The sequence below is a fragment of the Carlito syrichta genome, unplaced genomic scaffold (assembly GCF_000164805.1).
Source record: "Carlito syrichta isolate Samal-C Ts95f unplaced genomic scaffold, Tarsius_syrichta-2.0.1 Scaffold314129, whole genome shotgun sequence".
NCBI classification, from domain to species: Eukaryota; Metazoa; Chordata; class Mammalia; order Primates; family Tarsiidae; genus Carlito; species Carlito syrichta.
Window position 1 is genome coordinate 274,998 of NW_007258225.1, and position 26,433 is coordinate 301,430.

At 40.0% G+C, this 26,433-nt stretch overlaps 1 protein-coding gene across 1 annotated transcript in view; it reads right to left on the minus strand.

Moving 5' to 3' along the window:
* The window catches only part of EPB41L4A (erythrocyte membrane protein band 4.1 like 4A), a 159,167-nt gene that overhangs the window by 69,359 nt on the left and 63,375 nt on the right, over positions 1-26,433 (minus strand). Inside the window, exons 9-11 of the mRNA XM_021719103.1 lie at positions 15,555-15,646; positions 14,031-14,108; positions 9,624-9,745 (exon numbers count right to left, since the gene is read on the minus strand). Of these exons, the coding sequence (XP_021574778.1) occupies positions 9,624-9,745; positions 14,031-14,108; positions 15,555-15,646 (292 nt within the window). The remainder of the gene's footprint in view (positions 1-9,623; positions 9,746-14,030; positions 14,109-15,554; positions 15,647-26,433) is intronic.

A 26,433-nucleotide genomic window follows, 5' to 3' on the forward strand; every position in this document is an offset into this window, starting at 1 on the left:
GACAAGGATGTCCACTCTCTCCCCTCCTGTTCAATATAGTATTGGAAGTCCTGGCTACAGAAATCAGAAAAGAGAAGGCAATCAGGGGTATTCAAATAGGAAAAGAGGAAGTCAAGTTACCTCTCTTTGCAGACGACATGTTTGTGTACCTTGAAAACCCAAGAGAATCTGTCAAAAGCCTCCTTGCACTGATATAGGACTTTGGCAAAATCATTAGTTATTGATATTCTTCTCCCTTGGTGGGCTCCTCCTGGACCCCAGCCTTTCATAGCAGATCCTTTGGGACTATGGAATCAGATTAACACAAGTTTAAACCCTGCTCTCAGATTTATTTCAACAGACATGGTATCTATGCAGGATGGGGCAAGAGGTACATACACATTATTTTCTCAGGCCAGTTTCCTGCTAATGGATATTTAGGCAGTTTCCAGTCTCTGGACTGGAAACACAGCAACAGGTCTGCTCCTAGTGCAGCAGTGAAGTGGTTGACCTCACAACTTTCTGGACCAACTCAGAAGTCAAGGGCATACTTATGAAATCCCTGATCCAGAGCCCCGGCTTCCGTGTGCTCCTCAACTTTGCTTCCCCCACCTGCCCCGCCGACCCCCGAGCTCTTTCAGCTTTGCCTTCTCTTTATCTTCTCTGTTCCTATTTGTCTACTTGACATGAAAAATGCACTCAAGTGGGCTGGGCAGCTAATTATGTCAAGTAGGGAAAATCACCTTACATAGAAGATGAAGTGGTTAACCACATGAACTTCAAAATCATCATGCAATGTCATCACTACTATGAATACACTGTAAGAAGTTTTTTGTTTCCAATTCATAGTTCCAGAATATCCCAAGGAGCCTGGAAAGCAGTGAGCATTTGGAGTAAGGAGGATGGGAGGGTGGTGATGGTGGTGTAAAAAATCAGATGAGAAAAATGGCTTGAACAAATAGTAGATGATTCCATTATAGGAAGCATCTAAAGTAATCCAAAATAATAGAAACAAAATAGAAAGATGGTTACTGAGGGCTGGGGGGAGGAGGGGGAATGGATGTTTAATGGGTATATAGTTTTAGTGTTACACATGAAAATATTCTAGAGATCTGTTGTAAAATAATGTGAATACACTTAACACTACTGAACTTATACTTAAAATGATTAAGATGGTAAATTTAATTTTGTGAGCTTTTTTTTTTAAATCATAATTTTAAAATGCAGCCCAGGCAACATAACAAGACCTCAGCTCTACAAAAAAATACAAAAAATATTAGCTGGGTATGGTGGTGTGTGCCTGGTATTCCCAGCTACTCAGGAGGCTGAGGTGGAAGAATCGTCTGAGCCCACGAGGTCGAGGCTGTGGTGAGCCATGATCATGCCACTGTACTCCAGCCTGGATGACAGAGTGATACCCTGTCTCAAAAAAAAAAAAAAAGAAAAAAAAGCCTTGGACTAAAGGCTACCCTGCAAAGTAGACACAGAGTAAGGAAGTCAATCCCTAACTCTGTGGCCAAGTCTGTCTCCCAGCTAAGAGCCAAGGTAGGCAGGGCAGAAGAAACCTACCCACGGTGTGTTTGAACTTTACCTACTTTACTCCTGATTTATACTGAATCTTCCATAACAAAGTGAGGTATCCAATTCTCTTTCCCAAGCCCTGCTCATAGTATTTGAATGGCCTCTCTTGATCCCTCACTCTCAGGACCCACCACCTCCCCACCCCCACAGAACCATCTCAACCTTTGAATATGAAATTGATACTATTATAGAAAACATGCTTCAAACACTGACAGACGGATTCACAAAGTGGTCCACACTGTGTATACAAAGACTTTCTTCTGACTTAGGAGAAGGTCACTAAAATGCCATAAGCTCCTACCAGCACTTGACTGAATGTTCAGCCCATTTCAGACACCATCCCCATGACAGCAGTTCACCAGGCAGAAGGTGATATCCCCATTTGACAGATGAAGACATCGAGGCTCAGGCTGGTTCAGTGACTTTACAACAGTACACGTTTAGTACATGGACTACTGAAGCTGTACCCAGATTTACCAGATCTAGCTTACTAGTAGATTGCACCACCTTCATCTTACAGATCAGTCTTTATTCACATAGTTTGCCTGTCCTTTGCCTTAATAATTAAAAAAATAAAAATGATTTGATTGCCACAAGCCAAGTTGGGCTTCTGCTCACTTGCATGTGACCCAATGTGCCATCAGAGAAAGTGCTCAACAAGTGATTATTACTTTCTTTTGTGGCCTTACTATTTCTCAGCAGCCCAGAGCTTTACTACAGCAAGTGAAATTGTACTTCACCACATCAAAGCATTCCTCTGTCTCTCCTGCTTTGGCTGTATCCACCTCAGGTCACCCACAGATGCTGGTCAGCTACCCCAGAAAAATCATTTGCTATGAGACCCAGAGCTATGTGGCACCATTTCCTCCTGGAGTTGGCCCACTGACCTACTACCTATAAAGTACTCATGCCTGGAGTGATGAAATGTTTTAATTGAACATGGTGATGCCCACAGGGATGCTGCAGAAACTCACCGAGCCCCACAGCAGGTGGATTCACCTGCTGCATGATAGATCAGTCACTCACTCCAGCTCTGTTCAATCAGAGTTTCCAGAGAGGCAGCCCTCAAGCCAAATCTGTCCCTCAGAAATGTTTCAATTAGCACAATTTTTAAAAATGAAATTAGGCCAGGCGCAGTGACTCATGTCTATAATCCCAGTACTTTGGGAGACTGAGGTGGGAGGATCACTTGAAGCCAGGAGTTCAAGACCAACCTAGCCAACACAGCAAGACACAAAATAAAGTTAGCAGGGCATGGTGGTATGCTAGTCTCAGTTGTTCAGGAGGCTGAAGTAGAAGAATCGCTTGAGCCAGGGAGTTCAAGGCTATAGTAAGCCAAGACTATGCCACTGCACTCCAGCCTGAGGGACAGAGCAAGAATCTGCTTATGAATGAATGAATGAACTGGTAATATTTTAAATTCTGCAAAGTTTATATAAATATCCAGATTTTGTACTTCTTTGAAAGATTTGTCAACAGCAGGTCCACTCTACTTTACAGAATCAACCGGCCTGGCCCAAGCCGTAGCCGTCTGCTTACACACTGGGCACAAAGCATCCTCACTCAGAAATCATTTTCAAGGTCCCTTAGGCATTGTGTTCATGTCCCCTTCCACAGAGCTAGAATTAAAAGGTCATTCTATCTTGCTTTACAACAGTTCAGATTATGCTGCAACTTCTTTCTGTGTTCTGTGGGATATTTTTAAGAACTTTAAACGCTGCATCAGATAATCATAGCCTTGTTTGTCCACTGCAAATGGTTTCACTCATTACTTTTCTTACAGATAATTGTGAATTATATCTAACTATTCTGTCTGTCATGGCTACTTGTAGCAGAGACCCTCTTCTGACAAGAACCTACTTGTGTGAGTTGCCAAGACCATGTCAGAGAAAGGCCTGTACCAATCAGTGCTTTTTCCTCCTGCCATCTCTCTTCTAGCTTTACCCACGCTCCTCCGAGGCAATGCAGATTTGCAGGAATGTTCTGGCTGCCTGCCCTGGCGCTGACCTCTTCTGGGTGGGGCGGTAGGCTGCTGGGTGCAGGGCTCTTGACTCTGGAATGTACTTCCTCATAGAGGTGCCAAGGCCTGAACTTGGCGGATTTCAAACACAATGGCTTTTTAGCTGCCAGGGCATTTATTATTCCTGATTGAGGCTTTTTAAACTCACAGAGAACTGGGATGCAGGTTAAGGGGAACAGTCATTAAGTTTGACTGAAAGACTTTACTTCAGAAGAAATAAAATAATAAGGAATAAAATACTTTCTAAAGTAAAACGTCATGTACTAAAACATGAATGGTACAAACTAACAAAAAGTAACAACCTCTTTTGGTTTTTTATTATGTATACACATTAAGTGAGAGTTTATGCTGATGATCCCAAAAACCGTGGTTCTAAAATTTTATTTTAGAGAGAATATCAATAGAATTCAGTCTTCAGTCTACGAAAATTAACTGGTCTTACCATAGTAAAACAAAAATCTATCCTCTTATTTAAACTATAACTCCATTTTTGCCAAATACAGTACAATCTAGTGAAATAGACTTTTGACATATCTTAAATTTTTTTTAGTTAAAAAAAATTTTTTTTGAGTTGGAGTCTCACTCTGTCTCCAAGGCTGGAATGCAGTGGCATGCTCATGGCCACCACAGCCTTGACCTGTTGGGTTTAGCTGATCCTTCCACCTCAGCCTTCGAAGTAGCTGGAACTACAGGCACATGCCACCACGTCCAGCTAATATTTTGATTTACTGTAGAGATGAGGGCTCACCAAGTTGCCCAGGCTGGTCTTGAACCTGTGGGCTCAGGTAATCCTCTCACCTTGGCCTCCCAAAGTGCTGGGATTATAAGCATGAGCTACCATGCCTGGCACATATTAAAAATTTTTAAATAAAAACTTAAGTAACCATGTCAGGGTAATTTACCAAGGGAAGACTCTTATTTCCCTTTGACCAATCCAAAAGAGTTTTTTAAAAAATGAGAACTATTGTTCCTTTCCTGTCCAGATACCCACGAATGAGTCCCAGGAACAAGGAGCTTCAGGGTGAGGGGTTGCTCTTTGGGTCCTGGAGTGTGGGAGGAAGAGGGTCAAGGCAGGCCTAGGGTAGGCCTGGCAGCAGGACCTCCCCAGCCAGCACAGACCCTGGGCCGTGGAGGCTCGCAGCCTCATTAAAGACCCCTCCCATCTCACATACATCCCAAGCCAACTTCATGCAAAACTGGCGTCCTTCCCCGGACCTGGTGAGCTTGGACAGGCACCATGTGGGCAAGAAGCACCACAGTGAATGATGCAGGCAAAGACTAGAGGGCTCTCTTCAAGGATTCTGCTATGAGTTAGAAGCCCACCATGGCCTTAGGAGTCGGGGACGGCTCAAGATGGTCTTCTACCAGCCAGGTTCAACTGGCATGCAAAGCAGAGTACATGAGAATTAGAGGAACAAGAAAATATAACACTTAAAAAATGAAATAAAATTAATCTCTGTCCCACAATATCCTTCTCATGTGCATGACAGCAACTCCAAAACTGGATCTCTGGCATTTGGTAAACTCACCTTCCTCACCCAGTACAATCACATTGTCAAAGGGAAGGTCATCTCTGGGTTCCCAGGGCACATCACAGTGTTTGTGGAGCACAGGCTTAAAACCCAAGCTAAATGCAGTTCAAAATCAAAGTGAAATGTGCTCTCAATAAAGGCTTAGTTTTTAACACATCGTTTAATCCTCTCTCTCTCTCTTTTGTTTAAAGTCAGAGTCTCACTGTATCACCCAGGCTGGAGTGCAGTGGCACGCTCACAGCCACCACTGCCTCGACCTGCTGAGCTCAGGCTGTCCTTCTGCTTCAGCCCTTCAAGTAGGTAGAACCACAGGCATAAGTCATCACACCCAAGTAATTTTTTTTGGATTTATTATAGAGACGAGGTCTTACCATATTGCTCAGGCTGGTCTTGAACCCTTGGGTTCAGGCAATCAATCCTCTTGCCTCCACCTTCCAAAGTGCTGGGATTACAGGTGTAGCCACCACACCCAGCAATCTTTTTAGAATAAAAATGATGGATATACGCCATGGTTTAAAATATATATAATAAATAGCCATGAATGCTTAAAGATATCACTACAAGGATATTCACTTTAGTTATGTTTATGGTTTTCAAACATGGTTTTTTGGGGGGTTTTTTTGTTTGTTTTTTGTTTTTTTTTTTTTGAGTTGGAGTCTCACTCTGTCACCCAGACTGGAGTGCAGTGGCCGCTCCCGGCCTCGACCTGCTGGGCTCTGGCGATCCTTCCACCTCAGCCTTCCAAGTAGCCGGAATCACAGGCATGCACTACCACGCCCGGCTGATTTTTTGATTTATTGTAGAGATGAGGTCTCGCTGCCCAGGCGGGTCTCGAACCCGCGGGCTCAGGCAATCCACTCACCTCAGACTCCCAAAGGCGCAGGATTACAGGCTGAGCCACTGAGCCCGGCTCAAACATATGGTTTTGAGACAGCTTAAATATCTAAGAATTAAAGACTGGTTGAATAAATTATGTTTATTTATACAACAGAATATCATATAGACATTAAAATGGTGCTGTATAAGAATATATAAAGACTTAAATCCTCAATATATCATTAAATAAGAAAAGCAGGTTGAAAAACATTATTATACCACTTTTGTGATAAAAATATATAAATGACTAAAAGGTTACATCATACAGTGCTAGTATTATGAGAATGGAATTGAATATGAAATTTTTTTCTCTCTTTTTAGGAGAGAAGGTCCTAAGTTTTCTAAATTTTGCAAAACAAGCACATTTTAAAAAAATATTTAAAAGAGTGAGATAGGGTTTCACTACATTGCTAGTCTGGTCTCAAACCCTTGGCCTCAAGTGATCCTCCCACACTGGCCTCCCAAAGTGCTAAGATTACAGATGTGGCCACTGCATAAGCCACCATGTATTTTTATAATCACAAAAGCATTACATATGCTACATTTTTAACAGATTCACCTGATGCTGGGAGGCTGTCAGAGAAGGCTGGACTATGTACTAGCCACCTGCTCCCCCATGCCTGCACCCCTTTCTGAAGAAAGAGTCTATTTTAAAAATGCAACACAGAAATGTAACACAACAGGCATGCTGCACAGGGCTCTTTTCATAGCCTCTCTGGCAGAGCAGAGTAGGACTGAGAGGATGGCCTGAGTTGTGAGTCAGGATGGATATGACAGCTCAACACAGTCCCAGGTTGCTCTGGGAAAACTGCATTTGTCTGGATCTGCATAAGAAACAAAAAATGAAAACAAAAAACAAGAAAGCTTGCCCCCAAATTAATCAGCTTCCAGTATTTATGCTCCCAAGGAGAGTAAAAAAAATAGTTAAGACACTTAAGACATTTAAAATTCTTAAGGGGGTAGATACTTGCAGATATTTTCCTATAAGCACATGAGGGGAAGAAAAGGAACAACCCACGTGGGTTTGCATGAAGAGCATGAGTGATTCCCACAGCTCAAGTGGAATGAATTGTTGATTTGAAGCAGGGAATGCTTTGGATATTCTCAGTTGGTTTCAATAATTTTATGAGGCATGGCGTTTTGGAAATAGCATAGGATTTGAAAGTTTGCTTATTAATTATAACCACTCTGTAGATGATTCAAATGGGATTTAAGACTGCTCAGATATATACAAAATATTAAGATACAGCGTAAGACTAGGCATTAGAAGACTAGAATATCTGTCCTAAGTCATCTATGTGCTACATAATTGTAGGATAGTTTCCCCTTCTTTCTTGCTTGTAGTTCTCAAGAATAACTATAAAAAATGCAGAGAATACAATATCCTGAGATAGGGAGGAATTGGCTAAAATAGCCCAAGCCTTGTTCCTGTCCCTTCTAAGGAATGTAACCTCTTGAGTTAGGGAGAAACTGCCTAGGACAGCCCGGGCTTTGTTCCTCTCCCCTCTTCAAGCAGGATGTCCCTACAAAGCCGTAGCCTAGTAAGTCCCATTGTCCCTGAGGTATACAATCCAGAGGGGGATGCCTTTTAGGGTCCCGCAGCTGTGGTGCAAGTGAGGCACACGCAGTCGAGACTCATCTGCATCAGGGAGCTTTCTGGAGCCTTGGGAGACCCACTCACAAAGGACAGTAGAATTTCTTTGTCCTCTGCTGTCTACCTGTAATATGCGAGCTTCATGTAACACACTGCAAAAGCATGTTTTCTCTTGCTGGACTCAAAGGAGTTGGTAACCAGTACTCAGTGAATGTGCACCACAGTAATCTTGACCAAAATGCCTTTTAAATCTTAGTTTCCTCATCAATCAAATGGGGGTAATGATTAATACTGATATGGCAAGGTCATCTACTGCAAACTTAAATTATGTTTTATTTTTGCCACTGTAGAACATTCAGAAAGAATTTCATTTCCTCCTAGTCCAATGAGAGCAGAGGACCTACAGTCAGGTTTAATTTGACTTTAGAAAAGGTAAGTCAGGTGACATTCTCACACCCAGGAATGGTGGAACAAACTCATGCACTTTCTTCACAAGCTTGGCCTAAACAATGGAGGTCATAATGCTGCCAATTTTCACACAATGTTCAGATACTAATTACTGTTATTAAGAATTCCATTTATCTCATATAATATAGCAGAAAGACCAAGGAGACTTGGGCTCTTGTCCCAGTCCCACGTCTGTATACTTGCTGGAACCTCATCTGTAAAATGGGAACATACTGTTTTCTTACCCCCCTTCACAAGATTATTGTGAGGCTCCAGTGAGATAATATATGTGAAAGGGTTCTGGAGAGAGTTAGACAAAGGTAATCCATAAAAAAACCACAACCAAAATCTGCAATATCACTTTACAGTAACATTCTATGAGCACTGAGCATTGATTAAAACTGAACTGATACCTAATCAGCCCATCGGCACTAAAAACAAAAAATCTAAAAGCCCAAATATCAATCAACAGAATGGATTAATTGTCAAACACTAGAATAACTCATAAAGAGAAAAGCGAATGTACTTAAGTACACACTACACATAATGTTGATAAGAAGAATCAAGACACAAAAAATGCACACTGTGATTCAGTCATATAACATCAAAAACAGGCAAAATAAACTAATTTGTTCAGGGAATGCTACATAATTAGTAAAAGTATAATGAAAAGTGAGGAAAGGCAGATTTCTCCTGATTAGGGGGAGTGGTGCAAAATGGTGAAAATGTGATATGGGAAATACCTATAGGGACTTTGGGGATGCTGGCTACATCAACCTTTGTGAGTGAGAGAGAGAGAGAGAGAGAGAGAGAGAGAGAGAGTGTGTGTGTGTGTGTGTGTGTGTACATGTATATTTATGCACTTTGATGGATGGTATGGATCTTTATGTATACTATGTATATTATGTTTCATAATAAAAGAAAGATTAATAACAAACAACCAATTGGAGTCTGTACAAATTATGCCAACATTGCTCCTTTATAAAAAGACCCTTGCTAAGAATTTGCTTTAATTTCAATCTCAGATACATCAAACTAAGAAATTACTCAGTTGAAAATAAAACCCCTTCAAAAAGAAAGTATAGTCTAGGTGTGGTGGCTAATGCCTGTAATTCCAGCATTTTGGGAGGCCAGCTCAGACTGAGCCCAGGAGTTTGAGACCAGCTTGGGCAACACAGTAAAACCTCCATCTCTACAATAATAAAAAATTAGCAATGCATAATGGCATGTGCCTGTAATCTCAGCTGCTTATAAGGTTGAGGCAGGAGGACTGCTGAGCCCAAGGAGATCAAGGTGACAGTATGCTATGATTACAACACTGCATTCCAACCTGAGCAACAGAGTAAGACCCTGTCTCAAAAAAAAAAAAAAAAGAAGTCATTAAGTAGGCTAAGCAGGCTATGGTGATTCAAGGTGACTACTTGTTTTTTTACCGGTTACTCATTGCTTGAACATTTCCAAGGTCAAATTAAAGTATCTAGTATTGACAATAAAAAGACTGCACGATTATCATCACCACTTGACTGTATTCTGCACCAACAACCTAAGAGAAAACGCAAGCATACACAGAAGACTTGGGGGCACAGTGACTTACCAATTGGCTGTGTTTGTGCTATTCTCTTGGGGTAAGTCTTGCTTCGACTCCTTGTCACATTCTGATCAGGCCGGGGAAGTTGAATAGAAAGGTCTCGGCTCATTTGCAAAGCTGTCCTGCCACTTAAAAATGCAACATTTTGATTAGCAAAGATAAAACCACACAGCCTTGAAAATGAAAACAGCTCACTCAGAATATCTGCAAAGTACAAGGAGAAGAAAAAACAGACTCAACTGGCCATAAGCATACAGGGGCTTTTAACTGATTCTCATTGAAATACTGACGAAAGAGGTAGTTATTAAATTCTAGGAGGGGAGTGGCACTAGATGGAAGGAAGATGTTTCAGAAGGAAAAGCAGGAAGAAAGGGATTATTCAAGGAGGAGTTAGATTTGGAGTGACACAGAATGATGGGCTAGAATGGAGGCCGAGATGGTCTTCAAGCACTACAATTAAATGATTACAAAATTAAGTTGGGCTAAATTATACAAGGGCAATGATTCCACATGACAGCCCCTGAGTTGCATTTACACGGCAGGTTGTAAAGCATCCCCCACAGGACAACTCAGTATAGTTTTATTCTGAACCCCATTATGGCACAATCATACATCTATTATGCCCACTTCACCTGTGCCAGATCAAGGGCCCAGGAAGACTGAAGACAGACCTAGGACCTCACACAAAGTACTCCTTTTCTGAAGATTTCATGAGGATTCAAGAGAAGGAACTTTTCCTGGGGCTGGACTAACCTTCTAAAGTAATTTTTCCCAAGGAACTGTGTAATTTCTTTTGCTGGATTTCAGTGAACATACGTCTTACTAAAAATTTATTCCACAACAGCTGAATTTGAGCCAGTGAATGACCCTGGCTTTCACGTAGGAAAATAGCATTTAAATATGGGAAAAATGCACTTCTATATGTCTAGTTTGATTCACCACAAGTAGAGTCAACTATGGGAGCAAAAAAGCCTTTGAATGGTCCCAAATCCTATTCATCCTATATTTACAGGATAAATATTAGTGAATGTCTCCCCAGAAAAGATTAAACAAGACTTTGTAAAATTCATTTTTCACGTGCTTCTGTGAAGGTATCTCCTCCTCACTAACCCATTCACCTTTATTAGAAACAAAGATGCCTGCAACATTCATAAAAATGAATCCCCAGCAGGCGAATGGGGGACAACAGTTGGTATGAGCTACCAGGGGAATTAAGATGCCAGGTCCTCTCCATTTCTGTACTTCATGTTCAATAGTAGATGTAAACCGGGGAGGGGAGGGGAGCAAACTGAAAGGCTTTCTTTTACTTGAAATGTAACTTTTTTTAAAAGGCACACAAGGTAACACAAATTTCTGAAAAGCTTAAAAAAAAAATTCCATATAGAGTGCAAAACTTCATTCTTATAAATAGTTTGGAGTATGAAGATAAGACCTATTTTCAACAGACTCTGTTATCAGAAAAATCTGGGTACTGTGTAATTCATCACATAGAGGAAAAAGTATTTCCCCTAAAAATAAAACCCAGTATGCAAACTACTGAGGTATTTTATAATGAGATTTTACTTCATTATTTGACATTTCCTCATGATTTCTCTCTCAGGAACAAAGGAGAATGAGAAGTCATTTCATAAGATTAATAAGACTGACATCCAGAAACATATCCTGATCTGCCCCAGACTATTCAGGACCCAGCAGTAGGATAGGCTTTCTGACCTCCAGTTGGTCAGGATGGCCCAGCCTGGAGGAGGCACGGAAGAGGGGACTAGACATGTAGTCATTTGGTTTGAAGTCACAAGCCCTGTTTAAAACACAGCTCAACCTTTCTCTAGTCATGTGGTCTTCAGTAGATTATTTTTTAAATCTCCATGCTTCATTTTCCTCGTGTATATTATATTTCTACTTGTTCTTATAATTTCCTAGCAGAAATATTCTTGTACAGCATTCTTACTATTTCCTTGTAGCAGAAAGTGATTGACAAGTATAGATTAACAGCATAAGGTGATGACAGTCCCCATGCATGTCTGGTGGCCCTCTTATGAGAGGACAGAGCTGTATTTCCATGAATGTCCACTTCCCTACCTCTCCATATCCTCCCATATCCTCCCATATCCTCACCCTGGGTGGCACCATCAGCAGCCCTTCAGCCTTCAAGTGAGGTATAGGAAAAAGGACAAACTCCAGGTTTGCCACGTACTGGTTAAGGGTCCTTAGCTCAATTACTTTACTTTTGAGGGGCTCTAATTTCTCATCTGTATAAAGGGGGAAACAATGCCTCCTTTGGCAGGCCATTGTGTGGATTAAATGAAGCTACACATGTGAAAGCACCTGACACAAAGGAGGTTGGGCACTTGGGTCCCTCTTCCGTGCCTCTTCTTTTTTTTTTTTTTTTGAGTTGGAGTCTCACTCTGTCACCCAGGCTGGAGGGCAGTGACATGCTCCCAGCCACTGCAACCTTGACCTGCTGGGCTCTGGTGATCTTTCTGCCTCAGCCTTCCAAGTAGCTGGAACTATAGGCATGCATCATCATGCCTGGCTGGTTTTTTGATTTATTGTAGAAATGAGGTCCTGCCAAGTTGCTGAAACTGGTCTGGAACCCGTGGGCTCAGGCAGTCCTCTCACCTCAGCCTCCCAAAGTGCTGGGATTACAGGCATGAGCCACTGCACCTGGCACGTGCTTCTTAAAATGAGGGCCTGTACATCTTAAAATGGGAAATCCCTCTGGGGAATTTAAGTCCTATAAGGTGTACACCTAATATCCCACAGGGGTTTCTCAGGCTTTATTCTTATTTCTGGAGTAAAAATTCTGCACAATTCATTCATTCATCAAAGCCAGAAGTGTCCCCACAAACTCAACAACGGATAAAGGCAAGGTTAATATTTAAGGGGCTCAGAGAAGAAGCTATCGATGTATAGTAAACTATTAAATCAATCAAAGACTTAATTTATATTTCAGATTATTGATGTCTAGTAATAAAACAACAACAAAGAATTAGAACGTCAGACTTTAGCTCAGCCTTTCCTCACAAATTTAATTTTGAATCCCGATTGTCCCATATCACTAAAAAGTCTTTTAGTGATTTTTCTCTTCTTAAGTAAACACTAGTATTCCCCAAAGGTATAGGACTCTCCTTGGCATTTTGCAAGCCCTAAAAATGTGGTAGAGAGTAAGGACTAGAACTCTGCCTTCCTCCCTCCATCATAAAGAAGTACCTGCACACCCACAAAGTCACTCACACACAACTGTAAACACATGCACAACTACACACACAAGCACACCCAAACACCCACACTGCAGCCACTTGTTAAGTTGTTCTTTATACCCCACACTCTAAAAGCCTGCAGGGTGAAGGAGGACTGTCTCAGTTCCAAGAGCTCTGCTTTCATTCCAAGACAGCTCCAGAATTTCTCAAAAAAGAGAAGACAAGCAGATGATGCTGGTTAGGGCTGGCTGTTTGCCCTCTTTTGACAACAGACTGTGTGTCAATGATCCCCCAGCAATCACAGACCCATCCTGTTCTAAGCTCTGGGCAGTGGAATGAATCATCTTTCTTTCTAGGGTGGTGTAATGTAAGCCCTTCCCATACAGACATGTAGATTTAGGATTCATTAAGGCTTACTAGGCAGTTAACATCAGTCATGAAATTAGAACAGATTTAGCTTAGCCTCCAATTCTGCAAAGGTTACCTTTAATTACTTTCTTGGAAGAAATGATATTTAATATGCAAAATCCAATAACTTTCTAATAATAACTCCCAGTAACCACAACATTTGCATTTCAATAAATTTGAGTAATCAGGTATGGCTAAATTTGTGGACGTCAACTATAGCGTATGTTAAACAGGATAATTACAATTTTAATAGAATAAACATTAAGACAGATGCCTTCTCCCCAGCTCAGTTTCAGTGACAAGGAGACAGACTTATACATTTATATCTCTATAACCCTGGCAATGTCTGATGCCATAACTGGAAGAAAAGGAAATAATCTTTCCTTAAATTTCTCATCATTATATCACTGTCCATGGAAGAACCTTGAAAACCTAAAGGTTAAATATTTAGATATCAAACAAATACCTTCAGAATACCTTCATGTAAATAAATACAACATAGACATTGCTTCATAATCACAGAACATAATTAGAAATAAGAGATAACCATATCAAAATGAATTTCTGAAGATAATAAACTCTACTACAATCTAAAAGTCCTAAATTTAGCTAATGTAGACATTAAGTATAATTAAACCGGGAAAATTACTTTTGTCAAGGAAGTTTTCATAAGCTGCCATGCTTACAAAACACATTGGCACTGTAGGAAAAAAAATAACATCACCAATTTCATTGTGCATGCAATGTGGACAGTTCAATTAAATATTTATTACATGCACACACCCCAAGGAAAAATGTCACTTACCTGTACCGGTGCTTATAACTTATGGATCCAAACTTGCTGAGTTTTCTTGACAATGAATTTGATTCATTTTCTGGCATTCTAAGCAACATTTAAAAGAAAATTAGATAAAGACTCATACACAAAGATACACAACGCAAACATAAAGTAACAGAAAATATAATATATAACACTGTTTAACAGAGCTAGGTAAAATATCTTATTCCACATATTGGCAGGAAATAATCAGTTACTTAAGCTAATACCTGAAACAAAACCATACCCCAGGATTTTATATATGTATAATATCAAATACTTACACTTTCTGAAGACTATGATACACATCAGCGCCCTAGGAAGCCTTAGCTGTAAATCAACTCTCTACTTTCTCTGCTCAAATTATCTTGGGAATTTTGCAACTATGTTGATTTACTCATGTCAAGATTTTCATGGCAGTTAATCATCTAGGATGTGGTGGTTCATTTTTATTTATACAGTATACTCCAGTACTTCCCATCTTAAGGTACTTTCAACACACACCACCACGGAGAGTTCCTCAGCCTAGCCTCAATGACCTGGAGACAATGTCTTAGGCTTTCTGGGCCATAACCCTCCCCTAATACAAACTGAACAAAGAACACTGGTCATTTTATAAGAATATTTCTCCAGCATCATGCTATTTGTGGAAGTTGATCCACACAGATCAAATAGGAATTAGGGGAGGAATTAAATCTTGTTTCCATTTAAATAAAGCATAATGTATTGCCAGTTAAAATTTTGTTTTACCTTTATAACATACAGATGTGAAACAAACAAACAAACAAACAAAAATATCCCCCCAATCCAACAGTCAATCCTCACTCCTTATCTTAATTGACCTCCCAGAAGTGCTGCATGCAATAGTCGGCAGCCTATTCATCAAGACTTTCTCCTTCCTTGTTTCCCAGGATACAACACACTCTTCTGATTGCTCTTCTCATACTCACAACTGCCTCTTCCTGTCCTCTAATGAGGCTCAGTCTTTGGATTTCTGCTTTTCTCTCCACTTTTTTCCACAGGTGACCTCATTCGGTCCCTTCTTGTCTTAAGTACCTACTAAAGTTGCATCATCAACCTTGATCTTTCCAGTGAGCCCTGTACACCTAACTTCCTTATCCCATCTCCACTTTGATGGCTAATAAGGATTTCATATTGAGTACATGCACAGAACTCTTCATTTCTACCAATATCACACAGGTGCTAGCCAAAGCTGCACTTCTAACATAACCTAAAACAACCCACTCCTTTCTTACAGTATGAGCAAAGAAGATATATCTGTGTGTATGTGTATGTATGTACACACATACACATATTACACATATGTGCCTATGCATATACACACATGTATGTATGTATATATGTGTTTGTATTAATACAATCCAGAGAACTAGGAACTGAAAAAAACCAATAAAAGGGAAAAACATCTAAATTTCTGTTTGTAGACAGAATTCTTGTTATTTGCCATTTTCATTTATTAGGACAATGAACAAAACTTTTGCATTAACTTACCTAAAAAACGTATGGTGTTCTACACTGCACTTCCAGAGATGCTTACAAGCAGTTTTACTTCGAGCTTCAAAAAAAAATGAGGTTTCATTGCACTGAAAGAGAAAGGATGAGAGGGTGAAAGTGAGAGAGAGAGAGAGAGAGAGAGAGAGAGAGAGAGAGAGAGAGAGAGAATGTGAATTAGTGACCATAACACCCTTCAAATGACAGCTCCCCTAATCCAGATGATGGCATTGAAATATTACAAAATCAGCTGGGCTCGGTGGCTCAGCCTGTAATCCCGCGCTTTGGGAGGCTGAAGTGAGTGGATTGCCTGAGCCCACGGGTTTGAGACCCACCTGGGCAACTTGGCGAGACCTCATCTTTACAATAAAAAATAAATTAGCCGGGCATGGTAGTGCGCGCCTGTAGTTCCAGCTACTTGGAAGGCTGAGGCAGAAGGATTGCCAGAGCCCAGCAGGTCGAGGCTGCAGTGGTCGGGAGCGGCCACTGCACTCCAGTCTGGGTGACAGAGTGAGACTCCAAATGAAAAAAAGAAAAAGAAAAGAAATACTACAAAATCTTCCCTCACAAATGGGCACGTATACATAAAAAACACTGACCATGCGGAAATCAAGTCCCAATAAAAAGGGATGCCCATAAGGCCAGTCCTTAACTCTGCTACTTTCAGGAATATACAAGTGATACTTAAACTGATGTCTAAAGAATGTCAGGAGGAGCCACAGGGTAGAGAGATGGCCACAGTAGTGTCACCTGGGAAAATTAAATAATGTCGCTGATGCACAGTTTCTCCATTTTGCACCGAGTTACTGAGTGGATTAAATTTAATGATATGACAGATGTAAAACGTCATATAATAGGTATACAATACATTTTAGTTATTTTAATCCAGTAGTTGCTTGATGCACTATATTTGATACATAAGAAACAAAGCAAAAGGCAAATAGGCCCTCTCTATCCCTTGGTTCCACATCTACAGATTTAACCAAATTTAAATAAAAAATATTTGGAAAAAAGAAATTTAAAAAATATAAATTTTAAAAACAATACAGTATAACAACTATTTACATAGCATTTAGATTATCATTATATTAGGTATCATAAGTAATCTAGAGATGATTTAAAATATACAACAGAATTTGTGTAGGTTATATGTAAATACCACAATATTTTGTATAAGGAACTTGAACATCCTCAGTTTTTGATAAGGGGACTGAAACCAATCTCCCATGGATACTTGAAAACATACATCTTGGAGCTACAGGCATACCTTAGAGGTATTTGGTTCCAGACACCCACGATGAAGTAGTTATTACAATAAAGTGAGTCACACAAATTTTTTGGTTTCCTAGTGCATATAAAAATTATATTTATACTATACTGTAGTCTGTTAAGTACACAATAGCGTTATGTCTAAAGACAACATATATACTTTAATTTAAAAATACTTTATTGCTAAAAAAACCTGAGCTTTTAGCAAGTTGTAACATTTTGGCTGGTGAAAGGTCTTGCCTTAAAGTTCATGAAGGCTGACTGATCAGGGTGGTGGCTATTGAAGGTTGGGGTGGCCATGGCAATTTCTTACAATAAGACAACAATGAAGTTTGCCACACTGACTGACCCTTCTATTCAAGAAAAAGATGTTCCTACAGCATGTGATACTGTTTGACAGCATTTGACCCACAGTAAAAACTTCTTTCAAAATTGGAGTCAATCCTCTCAAACCCTGTAGCTGCTTTTCAAAAAAGTTCGTGTAATATTCTAAATCCTGTACTGTCATTTTTTAAATGGTCACAGCATCTTCACCAGGAGTAGTTTTCATCTCAAGAAACTTTTTTTTTTTTTTTTTTGCTCATTCATAAGAAGCAACTCCTCATTCTTTAAAGTTTTATTATGAGGTTGCAGCAATTCAGTCACCTCTTCTGGCTTCACTTCTAAATCTACTTCTCTTGCTATTTCCACCATATCTGTAACTTTTCCACTCAAGTCTTGAACCCCTCAAAGTCATCCATGAGGGTTGAAACCATCTTCTTCCAAGTTTCCATTAATGTGGATATTTTTATCTCCTCCCATAAATCACAAATGTTCTTAATGGCATCTAGATGGGAAAATCTTTTCCAGACATTTTTTCAATTTACTTTGCCCAGATACATTAGAGAAATCATAATCCATGGCAGCTATGGCCTTACAAATGTATTTTTAAAATAATAATATTTAACTCTAAGTTACTCCTTGATCTATGGGTGGCAGAATGAATGCTGTGTTAGCAGGCAAGAAAACAACATTAATTTCCTTGTACATCTCCTTCAGAGCTATTGAGTGATGAGGTGCATTGTCAATGAACTTTAATATTTTGAAAAGAATCTTGTTTTCTGAGCAGTAGGACCTTAACAGTGGGCTTACACTATTCAGTAAACCATTGTAAACAGGTGTGCTGTCACCCAGACTTTGTTGTTCTATCTACAGAACACAAGCGTAAGAGATTTACTATCACTTTTAAGAGCCCTAGAAATTTCAGAATTGTCTATAGCACTGGTTTCAACTTAAAGTCACCAGCTGCATAAGCCCCTGACAAAAAAGCCAGCCTGTCCTTGGTAAGCTTTGAAAGCAGGTGCTGAGTTTTCCTCTCTAGCTAAGGAAGTCCTAGACAGCATTTTCTTCCAATAAGAGTCTATTTTGTCTCCACTGGAAAATCTATTGTAGACTGTAGCCATGTTCATCAATGATCTTAGCTAGACCTTCTGGATAACTTGCTGGTTCACTTTGAACTTTAGTGTTTTGAAGATGGCTGCTTTCCTTGAACCGCATATGATTCAACCTCTGCCAGTTTCCAACTTTTCTTCTGCAGTTTCCTCACCTCTCTCGGCCTTAATAGAATTGAAAAGCATTAGAATCTTTCAATAGATTAAGTTCTGGCTTAAGGGAATGTTGCGGCTGGTGTGACCTTCTATCCAGACCACTCGAACTTTCTCCATATCAGCAATAGGGCTGTTTTGCCTCCTTATCATTTGTGTGTTTACTGGAGTAGCACCTAGAATTCCCTTCAAGCATTTTTTCCTTCACATTCACAATCTGGTTAAATGTTTGGTGCAAGAGTCCTAGCTCTCAGTATATCTCAGCTTTCAAGCTTCCTCATTAAGCTTAATCATTTCTAGCATTTGATGTCAAGTCATAGATGTGTGACTCTTCCTTTCAGATGAACACTTAGAGGCTATTGTAGGATTATTAATTGGCCTAATTTCAATAATGTCAGGCCTAATTTCAGAAAAAGGGAGGCCCAAGGAGGAAGGTGGTAATGGCCAGTCTGTGGCAGTCAGAACACAAACAATGTTTATCAATTAGTTCACCATCTAATATGGATGCAGTTCATGGCACCCCAAAGCAATTACAATAGTGCCATCAGTGATCATAGCTCACCATAACAGGTGTAATAATTATGAAAAAGTTTAAAGTACTTTTGCAAGAATTACCAAAATGTGACACAGAGACATGAAGTGAACACATGCTATTGGAAACACAGCACCAATAAACTGCTCAACAGGTTTGTCATAAACCTTCAATTTGTAAAAAAAAAAATTCAGAATCTGTGTAGTACAATAAAGTGAAATGCAATAAAATGAGATATGTCCATGATTCTAATTTTGCAGAAGATGCTATTTATATTTTAAATAACTGAATGGGAAACTAAGTAAAATATGACACAAGTGCTAAAATAATAAACAAGTTCTCTGAAGTTATATAATTGCTCATTTAGTTCCAAATCTACAAACTAAACCCCAGTCTCAAATATCTCTGAAATGAGGCTTCTGTGAACATAAAGACAAAGTTGTCAGTGCAGAGGAATAAGTGAAATGACTTGTTTCCCACTTTTAATAAAGACAGAATATTTATATGCATGAAATGTCTCCCAAGTTCAATTGACGTAAATAGTGTGCCCAACTTAGGAGTTCATTTGTAAAATGAAGAGATGTGATGGAAACAAAGCCAACATATGCGTGTTACAGCAAGGATAGCTGTAATTTCAAAACCCTGTCAGGTGGAGGAAGAAAGTTGGGATGATACCCAGGTTTCTGTTTGGGTGCCACTAATTACTAAAATACAGCAAATGGGGAAAAAATGGGGCTGCAGATGACAAAGGAATAGATAATAAGTTCAGGCTGAGATATTTTGATTTGAGGGTGCCCGTGGAATGCCTAGTAGGTAAGCAAGCATGCAGGTGCAGAGTCCTAGAGAGAGGTCACATCTAGTGACACAGACGATCTCATTCAAGACGATCTCACCCAAGAGTAAATGAGATTGCTCAGGGAGAGCATGCAGAATAGATAAAGATGGAATCACAGCAAAGATACTCGTGAAGGTGGAGCAAGAGAGGTCAAAATAAACCAGGACATGGTGGCAGAGAGGCTGGGAAACAGAGTGCAGTTCTCAAGTGACCCAGAAAGGTCAGATCAGGTTTGAAAGGAGGTTACTGCATTTCACGGTAAGAAATCTTTGGTGGCCTTTGTAAAAGGGATAGAAACTTCAAAATTAGAGATGAAGAGGAAATTAATGAATTCAGAAAGTACTTTTCCTCAATAGCAAAATAAACTAGGGGTGGAGGATATCGAGTAGGGGCAAGGGGTGCAGAAAATCACAGAAGCTCCTTGAGGCAGAGTGGGAAAACCCAGATTCTTGTCTGGAGATAGGAGTGCTTAGAGGGAAATTTCTTTTGTCTTTCAAGTATACAGTTATGTGCTGCTTGAGGACATTTTGGGCAATGACAAAGATCACATATACTATGGGATACTTTCTTTTTAATGTCCCTTTTTCTACATTAGACACACAAATACTTATCACTGTGTTACAATTGCTTACAGTATTCAGTACAATAACATGCTGTACAGATTTGTTGCCTAGGGGCAACAGCCTAGGTGTGTAGCAGACTAGCCCATCTAAGTGTGTGTAAGTACATTCCATGATGTTAGCACAATGATGAAACTGCCTAACACAGCATTTCTCAGAACATATATCTGTCATAAAGTGACACATGATGACATAACATACACATGGTACAAATGCCAAAAGTTACCAGATTGGGCACACAAAGACAACTCGGTCTCCCTTCCACCACTGACCCCAATTCTCTTCCCTGAAAGCAACCACTGTTATAAGGGGTGGGTGTTTTTAAGGGCACTGGATTATCCTAAAATATAATATACAAGTTATTCATTTAAAAAAAAAAGTTTGTTTGTGATTGCATGCTATCAGGATAAACTGTTAAACTAAAGGGAGTAGCAGCACAGGCTGCCACTCCCCGCCTCCACTTTCCTCAGTATACGTGGACCAGCCGCCTTCCCGTGCCTTTCAACAATGGAAGCACTGTGTGTGGCATTACCACCTGCAAGAAATGATGGCTGAGGAATGACTTCTCTGTGACACAGACACTTTTACATTTTAGCAAAAGCATCCACAAAGAAGGTATCGACTGAGTACTTAAATAAAAATTTCAAAACTTATTTAATTACATATAATCCAGACTTCCAAAAGTAGAGGCAAATCAAAAAGTATTGTCTCAAAAATAAAATGAAGCATATCTCCTCTATATTTCAAACTTTGCTTGATCTGGTTTTTACTTTATTCTTCACATAAATGTCTGTAACCTTTTACTTTTCAAGTAGAGACCTGGTCACAAGATACCTAATTTTTAATATTTTTTTATAACTACCATCACTAGTAAAAGGATAAAAGGTATTTCAAATCCAACCGGAATTGGACTTTTCTCAAGTTTCCTTGGATACAAATACATTAAAGGAACAAAAGAGCCTCCCCATGGGCCTCCTAATTATTTCTGCCAAGTACAAATGACAAGTATGAACTCATTCTCCATTCATAGTGGACTTAAGACAGGCTACCTATTTTTTATCCCACTATTGGCAGAATGATTCAAATACTAAAAGAAAGGTTAACATAACACAAATGAGAGTCAGGTATTCTGAATAAATTCTGTGTATTTCTGCCACGTTTAGTAACTGTTGGCAAGAATGCAACTGTGGTATTTTAAATCTCTTTCCACCACTCTCCTACTTAAACATGGCCAATTAGCACATTTCCACTTACTCATCCAAAGATGAACAGCTGCTTAATTAGAGAAGTTCATTCCAACCTACTCCTAAGACACTTGATCTTAGCCTCCAATTCTTGCTTTTCACACAAATACTCAAACACCTTTATAGCTTTGGTCATTTCATGCCAGAAGCAAAGCTACTGTCTAAATCTATTTCTTTTTATTTTATAAACAAATCAAGTTTAAGTCATTTGTAAGTCGGATACCACAGGGATGTCATTGCTGCATGGGTCTCTATGTAAACTTGGCTCAAATCCCCAATTCTATCATTGGTAAGAAATTCAGGACCTGCATCTTATCAACAAATCCCCAGCCGAACTCCTGCTGGTCTTTTCTCGGTCTCCTTTCTCATCTTTGCTGGCCATGTCTCTCTTGGCAAGCTTAAAGAGATAAATCTACTTCCATCTAGCTTTTCCTAAGTGTACTAAGATTACTGACAGGATCACTGAAGGGCTCACACTGCAAGCAGCATATCACTTATTCTCACAGGACCTACTCCCACTCCACTGTCTCTCTCAAGTCTATGTTCTTGACACAAGACTCTTCTTGCCATTTTTGGCCCTATACTCTAACCCAGGGGTTCCCAATCCCTAGGCTATGGGCTATGGACCAGTACCAGTCTGTGGCCTCTTTGGAACTGGGTCCACAACAGGAGGTACGCCGTGGGCATAAATCTATATTTACAGCTGCTCCCCATGGCTCTCATTACCGCCTAAGCTCCACCTTCTGTCAGATCAGCAGTGGCATTAGATTCTCATAGGAGTGCAAACTCCATCGTGAACTGGGCAGTAGAGGGACCTAGGTTGTGCGCTCCTTCTAAGAAACTAATGCTGCCAGCTCGGTGGCTCAGCCTGTAATCCCAGCGCTTTGGGAGGCTGAGGTGAGTAGATTACCTGAGCCTGCAGGTTCGAAACCCGCCTGGGCAACTTGGTGAGACCTCATCTTTACAATAAGTCAAAAACTAGCCAGGCGTGGTAGCGCGAACCTGTAGTTCCAGCTACTCAGAAGGCTGAGGCAGAAGGATCGCCGGAGCCCAGGTCGAGGCTGCGGTGGCCGGGAGCGGCCACTGTACTCCAGTCTGGGTGACAGAGTGAGACTCCGACTCAAAAAAAAAAAAAGAAGGAAACTAATGCAGTCCTTGTTGCCAAAAAGGTTGGGGGCTGCTGCTCTAATCAGTTCATCTCTGTTTCTGCTTAGGGAAGCAGCCACAACTGGACTGTCTGCCTTCCACAGGCTCCCTAAAATTATGGGGATGAACATCTTCTATCCTATTATTAACCAATTTTCCCACATCCAAAGTCACTAGAAGTAACCCAAGGTACAAAGAGCCAGGCATGGTGGCTCACACCCATAAACCCAGCACTTTGGGAGGCCGAGGCAAGAAGACTGCCTGAGCCCAAGGGTTCAAGACCAGCCTTGGCAACTTGGTGAGTCCTCATCTCTATAATAAATCAAAAAATTAGCTGGGCATGGTGGTGCATGCCTGTAGTCCCAGCTTCTTGGAAGACTGAGGCAGATGGATCACCTTAGACCAGCAGGTTGAGGCTGCAGTGGTTGTGAACATGCCACTGCACTCCAGCCTGGGCGACAGAGTGAAACTTGGACTTAAAAAAAAAAGTAAAAGAGATGAGTACGTCTAATGATACTAACATGTAGTCATTATATAAATATTTGCAGATCTACAGCAAAAATGTTTCCTATTAATATTCCATAGAGGTGAGGCAGAGGCTAAACAGAAGTGCAAAGATTACAAAGTCTAAAGTATTGTGAGGCTGGGAGTGGGAGCTCATGCCTGTAATTTCAGCATATTTGGAGGTCGAGGTAGGAGGAGTTCTTGCATCCAGGAATTCAAGGCCAGCCTAGGCAACATAGAGAGAACTAGTCTCTACCAAAAAAAAAAAAAAAATCAAAAAAATTAGTCGGGCATTGTGATGCATGCTTGTAATCCCAGCAATCTAGGAGACTAAGATGAAAAGATTGCTTAAATCCGGAAGATCAAGGCTACAGTGAGCCATGATCGCACTACTGCACTCCAGCCTGAGCAACAGGGTGAGACCTCTAGCACACCCAGCTAATTTTTTGATTATTTGTAGAGACGAGGTTTCGCTGTGTTGCCCAGGCTGGAACTCCTGGGCTCAAGCAGCTCTCCCACCTCGGCCTCTCAAAGTGCTGGGATTACAGGTGAGAGCCACCATGCTCAGACCTCAAAGAGTGTTTCTTACCAAACTAGTATATTGCAATATTGATATAAAAGGATTCTATGATCAAATAAGTACGGGAAACACTGGGTTAAATACTCAGACCTTTAAAGTACTGATGTGAGGCCAGGCATGGTGGCTCAAGCCTGTAATCCCAGCACTTTGGGAGGCTAAGGCAAGAGGATTGCTTGAGCTTGGGGTTTCAAGACCAGCCAGGGCAACTTGGTGAGACCTCGTCTCCATAATAAAACAAAAAATAAGCCGGGCATTGTGGCGCATGCCTGCAGTTCCAGCTACTTGGATGGCTGAGGCGGAAGGATCACCTGAACCCAGCAGGTTGAGGCTGCAGTGGCCATGAGCATTTCACTGCACTCCAGCCTGGGCAGAGTGAGACTCCAACTCAAAAAAAAAAAAAAAAAAAAAAAACCTAAAGTGCTGATGTGTACTGTGTATCCCAAAGAGCTGGTGAGGTTACAGGCTATTTTCCTACTTTATTTGAGCAAAGAACTTTCTTCCAAGGAAGTGTATGCCAAATATTCCAGTTTAGAAAATATTGCACTTAACCATAAACACCCCTCTACACACACACCAGTTATTTTTTGAAATTTCTTTTTGAAATTCATGTAACATGGTTTTAATTGAAAATCTCTGTACACTTCAGATCACTTGGAAAATAAAATTAATCTCCATAACTGCATGTAAGTTATATTTCACAGTAAAAGAACAAAAACAAAGATATTCTAATCCTCTACTGTCAGTTCTGTGGTTTATATTTCAAAATATATACTAACGTAAAAACCATTTAATCCATTTTATAAATGAATAATCTGATTGCCTGCTGAATAACTATATATAATTGTAGCGCATAGAAACATAAATTATAGAACTAGGCAATCAGTTGTGTTTGTGTTGCTTCTTCTCTTTTTCCATTCCCTCCAAAAATTCTCAAAAGTGAATATGAGCCAGAAAATTAGAGAATATTTACCTCATATTTTAGTAAACTTTAAAAACTATCATGTTGAGCTTATCCTACTTCCTATTTGAGGAAATATGTAGATACAAACATAGAAGTCCAGATGGCTTGCTTCTGTTATTGTTTTTATTCTCTCTGTTCCTCATCTACTTTGTGGTATTCCTAAAAAGTCTGAATACTTGCAGACTGATTTAATGTTTGCTTTAATAACTAACTTTTATTCTCAATCTTACAAATGTTTTTAAAAGTCTAATAAGCATTATTAATCTTGTTAAAATAAAGGTAAGATCTACTGACACTCTTAAATGTTTTATGGAAGAATTTTCATTCCTCCTGAACAAATCCTGTGCTTCAATTGTGGAGAAAGTCAACAAAACATACCAGCAAGCAAAGCAAAGGAAAAGCCATGGGCCTGGAAGACCTGGGTTTCCTTCCTGCCTTGGCACAAGCTATTCACTGGCCAAGACTGGCCAAGAACAAGGTGATCTCATAGTCCTCTCTTGTGCAAGATTTCAACAACTCTAAGTAGTATCATGCCAAGACAGTTCCGATTCAGAGACATGGACTGGGTGACTACTACATGTCCAACTTTGGACTAGGTGCCTCCAGTTTCACAACAGCCCTATAAGGCAGATATTATCATCCTCACTCTACAGATAAAGAAATGTAGGTTAACTGTTATTCAATAAATTGTCTACAGTTAGATAGTAAGTGAAAAACTTGAACCTAAATCATGTTACTTGATCAGTCTAGAAGCCATCACTGAACCTGAAAGACTCCAAACCAAACAGTCATGTGGCATCAGGATCTAAATATTACTAAGAGAGTCACACTTAGGAATAGCTGGGGAAAATATTAAATCTACAGTTCCAGAACTTTCATACACTGTCGCTGGAAATGCAAAATTGTGCAACAACTACGGGCGAAGGTGGGGAGAAGAGACATAGCAATATTAACCAAACTACAAATGTACCTACTCTGTGACTATGCAATCCCACTCCTGGGAATTTACCTCACAGATATCCCTGCAAAAACATGCAGAAATTTACTGAATAAATGAAAACTTGTGATTGAAAAATATTGAGAACTACCTAAATATTCAAGCATAAGAGACTGGTTGAATAAACTATAGTTTACAATGGAGTACTATGTACAAAAGAATGAGAAAGCACTTGATGAAATGATAAGAGAGTAATTTCTAGGAGACATTACTAAGGGGGGGAAAAAAGAAGAAAAATAAGAAAAAAGCATATGTTGACCTTACAAAAAGAAACACAGGGAAGATAACCTAGAAAAACCCAAAATTAGTTACCTACAAGGAAGTGTGGAAGAACAAGACTGAAGGAATGTGGGAGTCAGTGATACTTCTCTGAGCATCCCTTTTTGTAGAGCTTTGACTTTTGAAAGCATGCTAATCTTCTACATGTTCAAGAAATAAAATTAACCAAATAAGAACGTGAAGGAGAAGGAGCTATAACGGAAAACAAACTGAAACAAATAAGCCTGAGCAGACGTCAAATAAATGTATAAGCACAGGAATAAGGAAGGAAGGAAGAAAGGAATGACAAGAGGGAGAGAGGACCAACCCAGGTAAATTTTAAACACAAG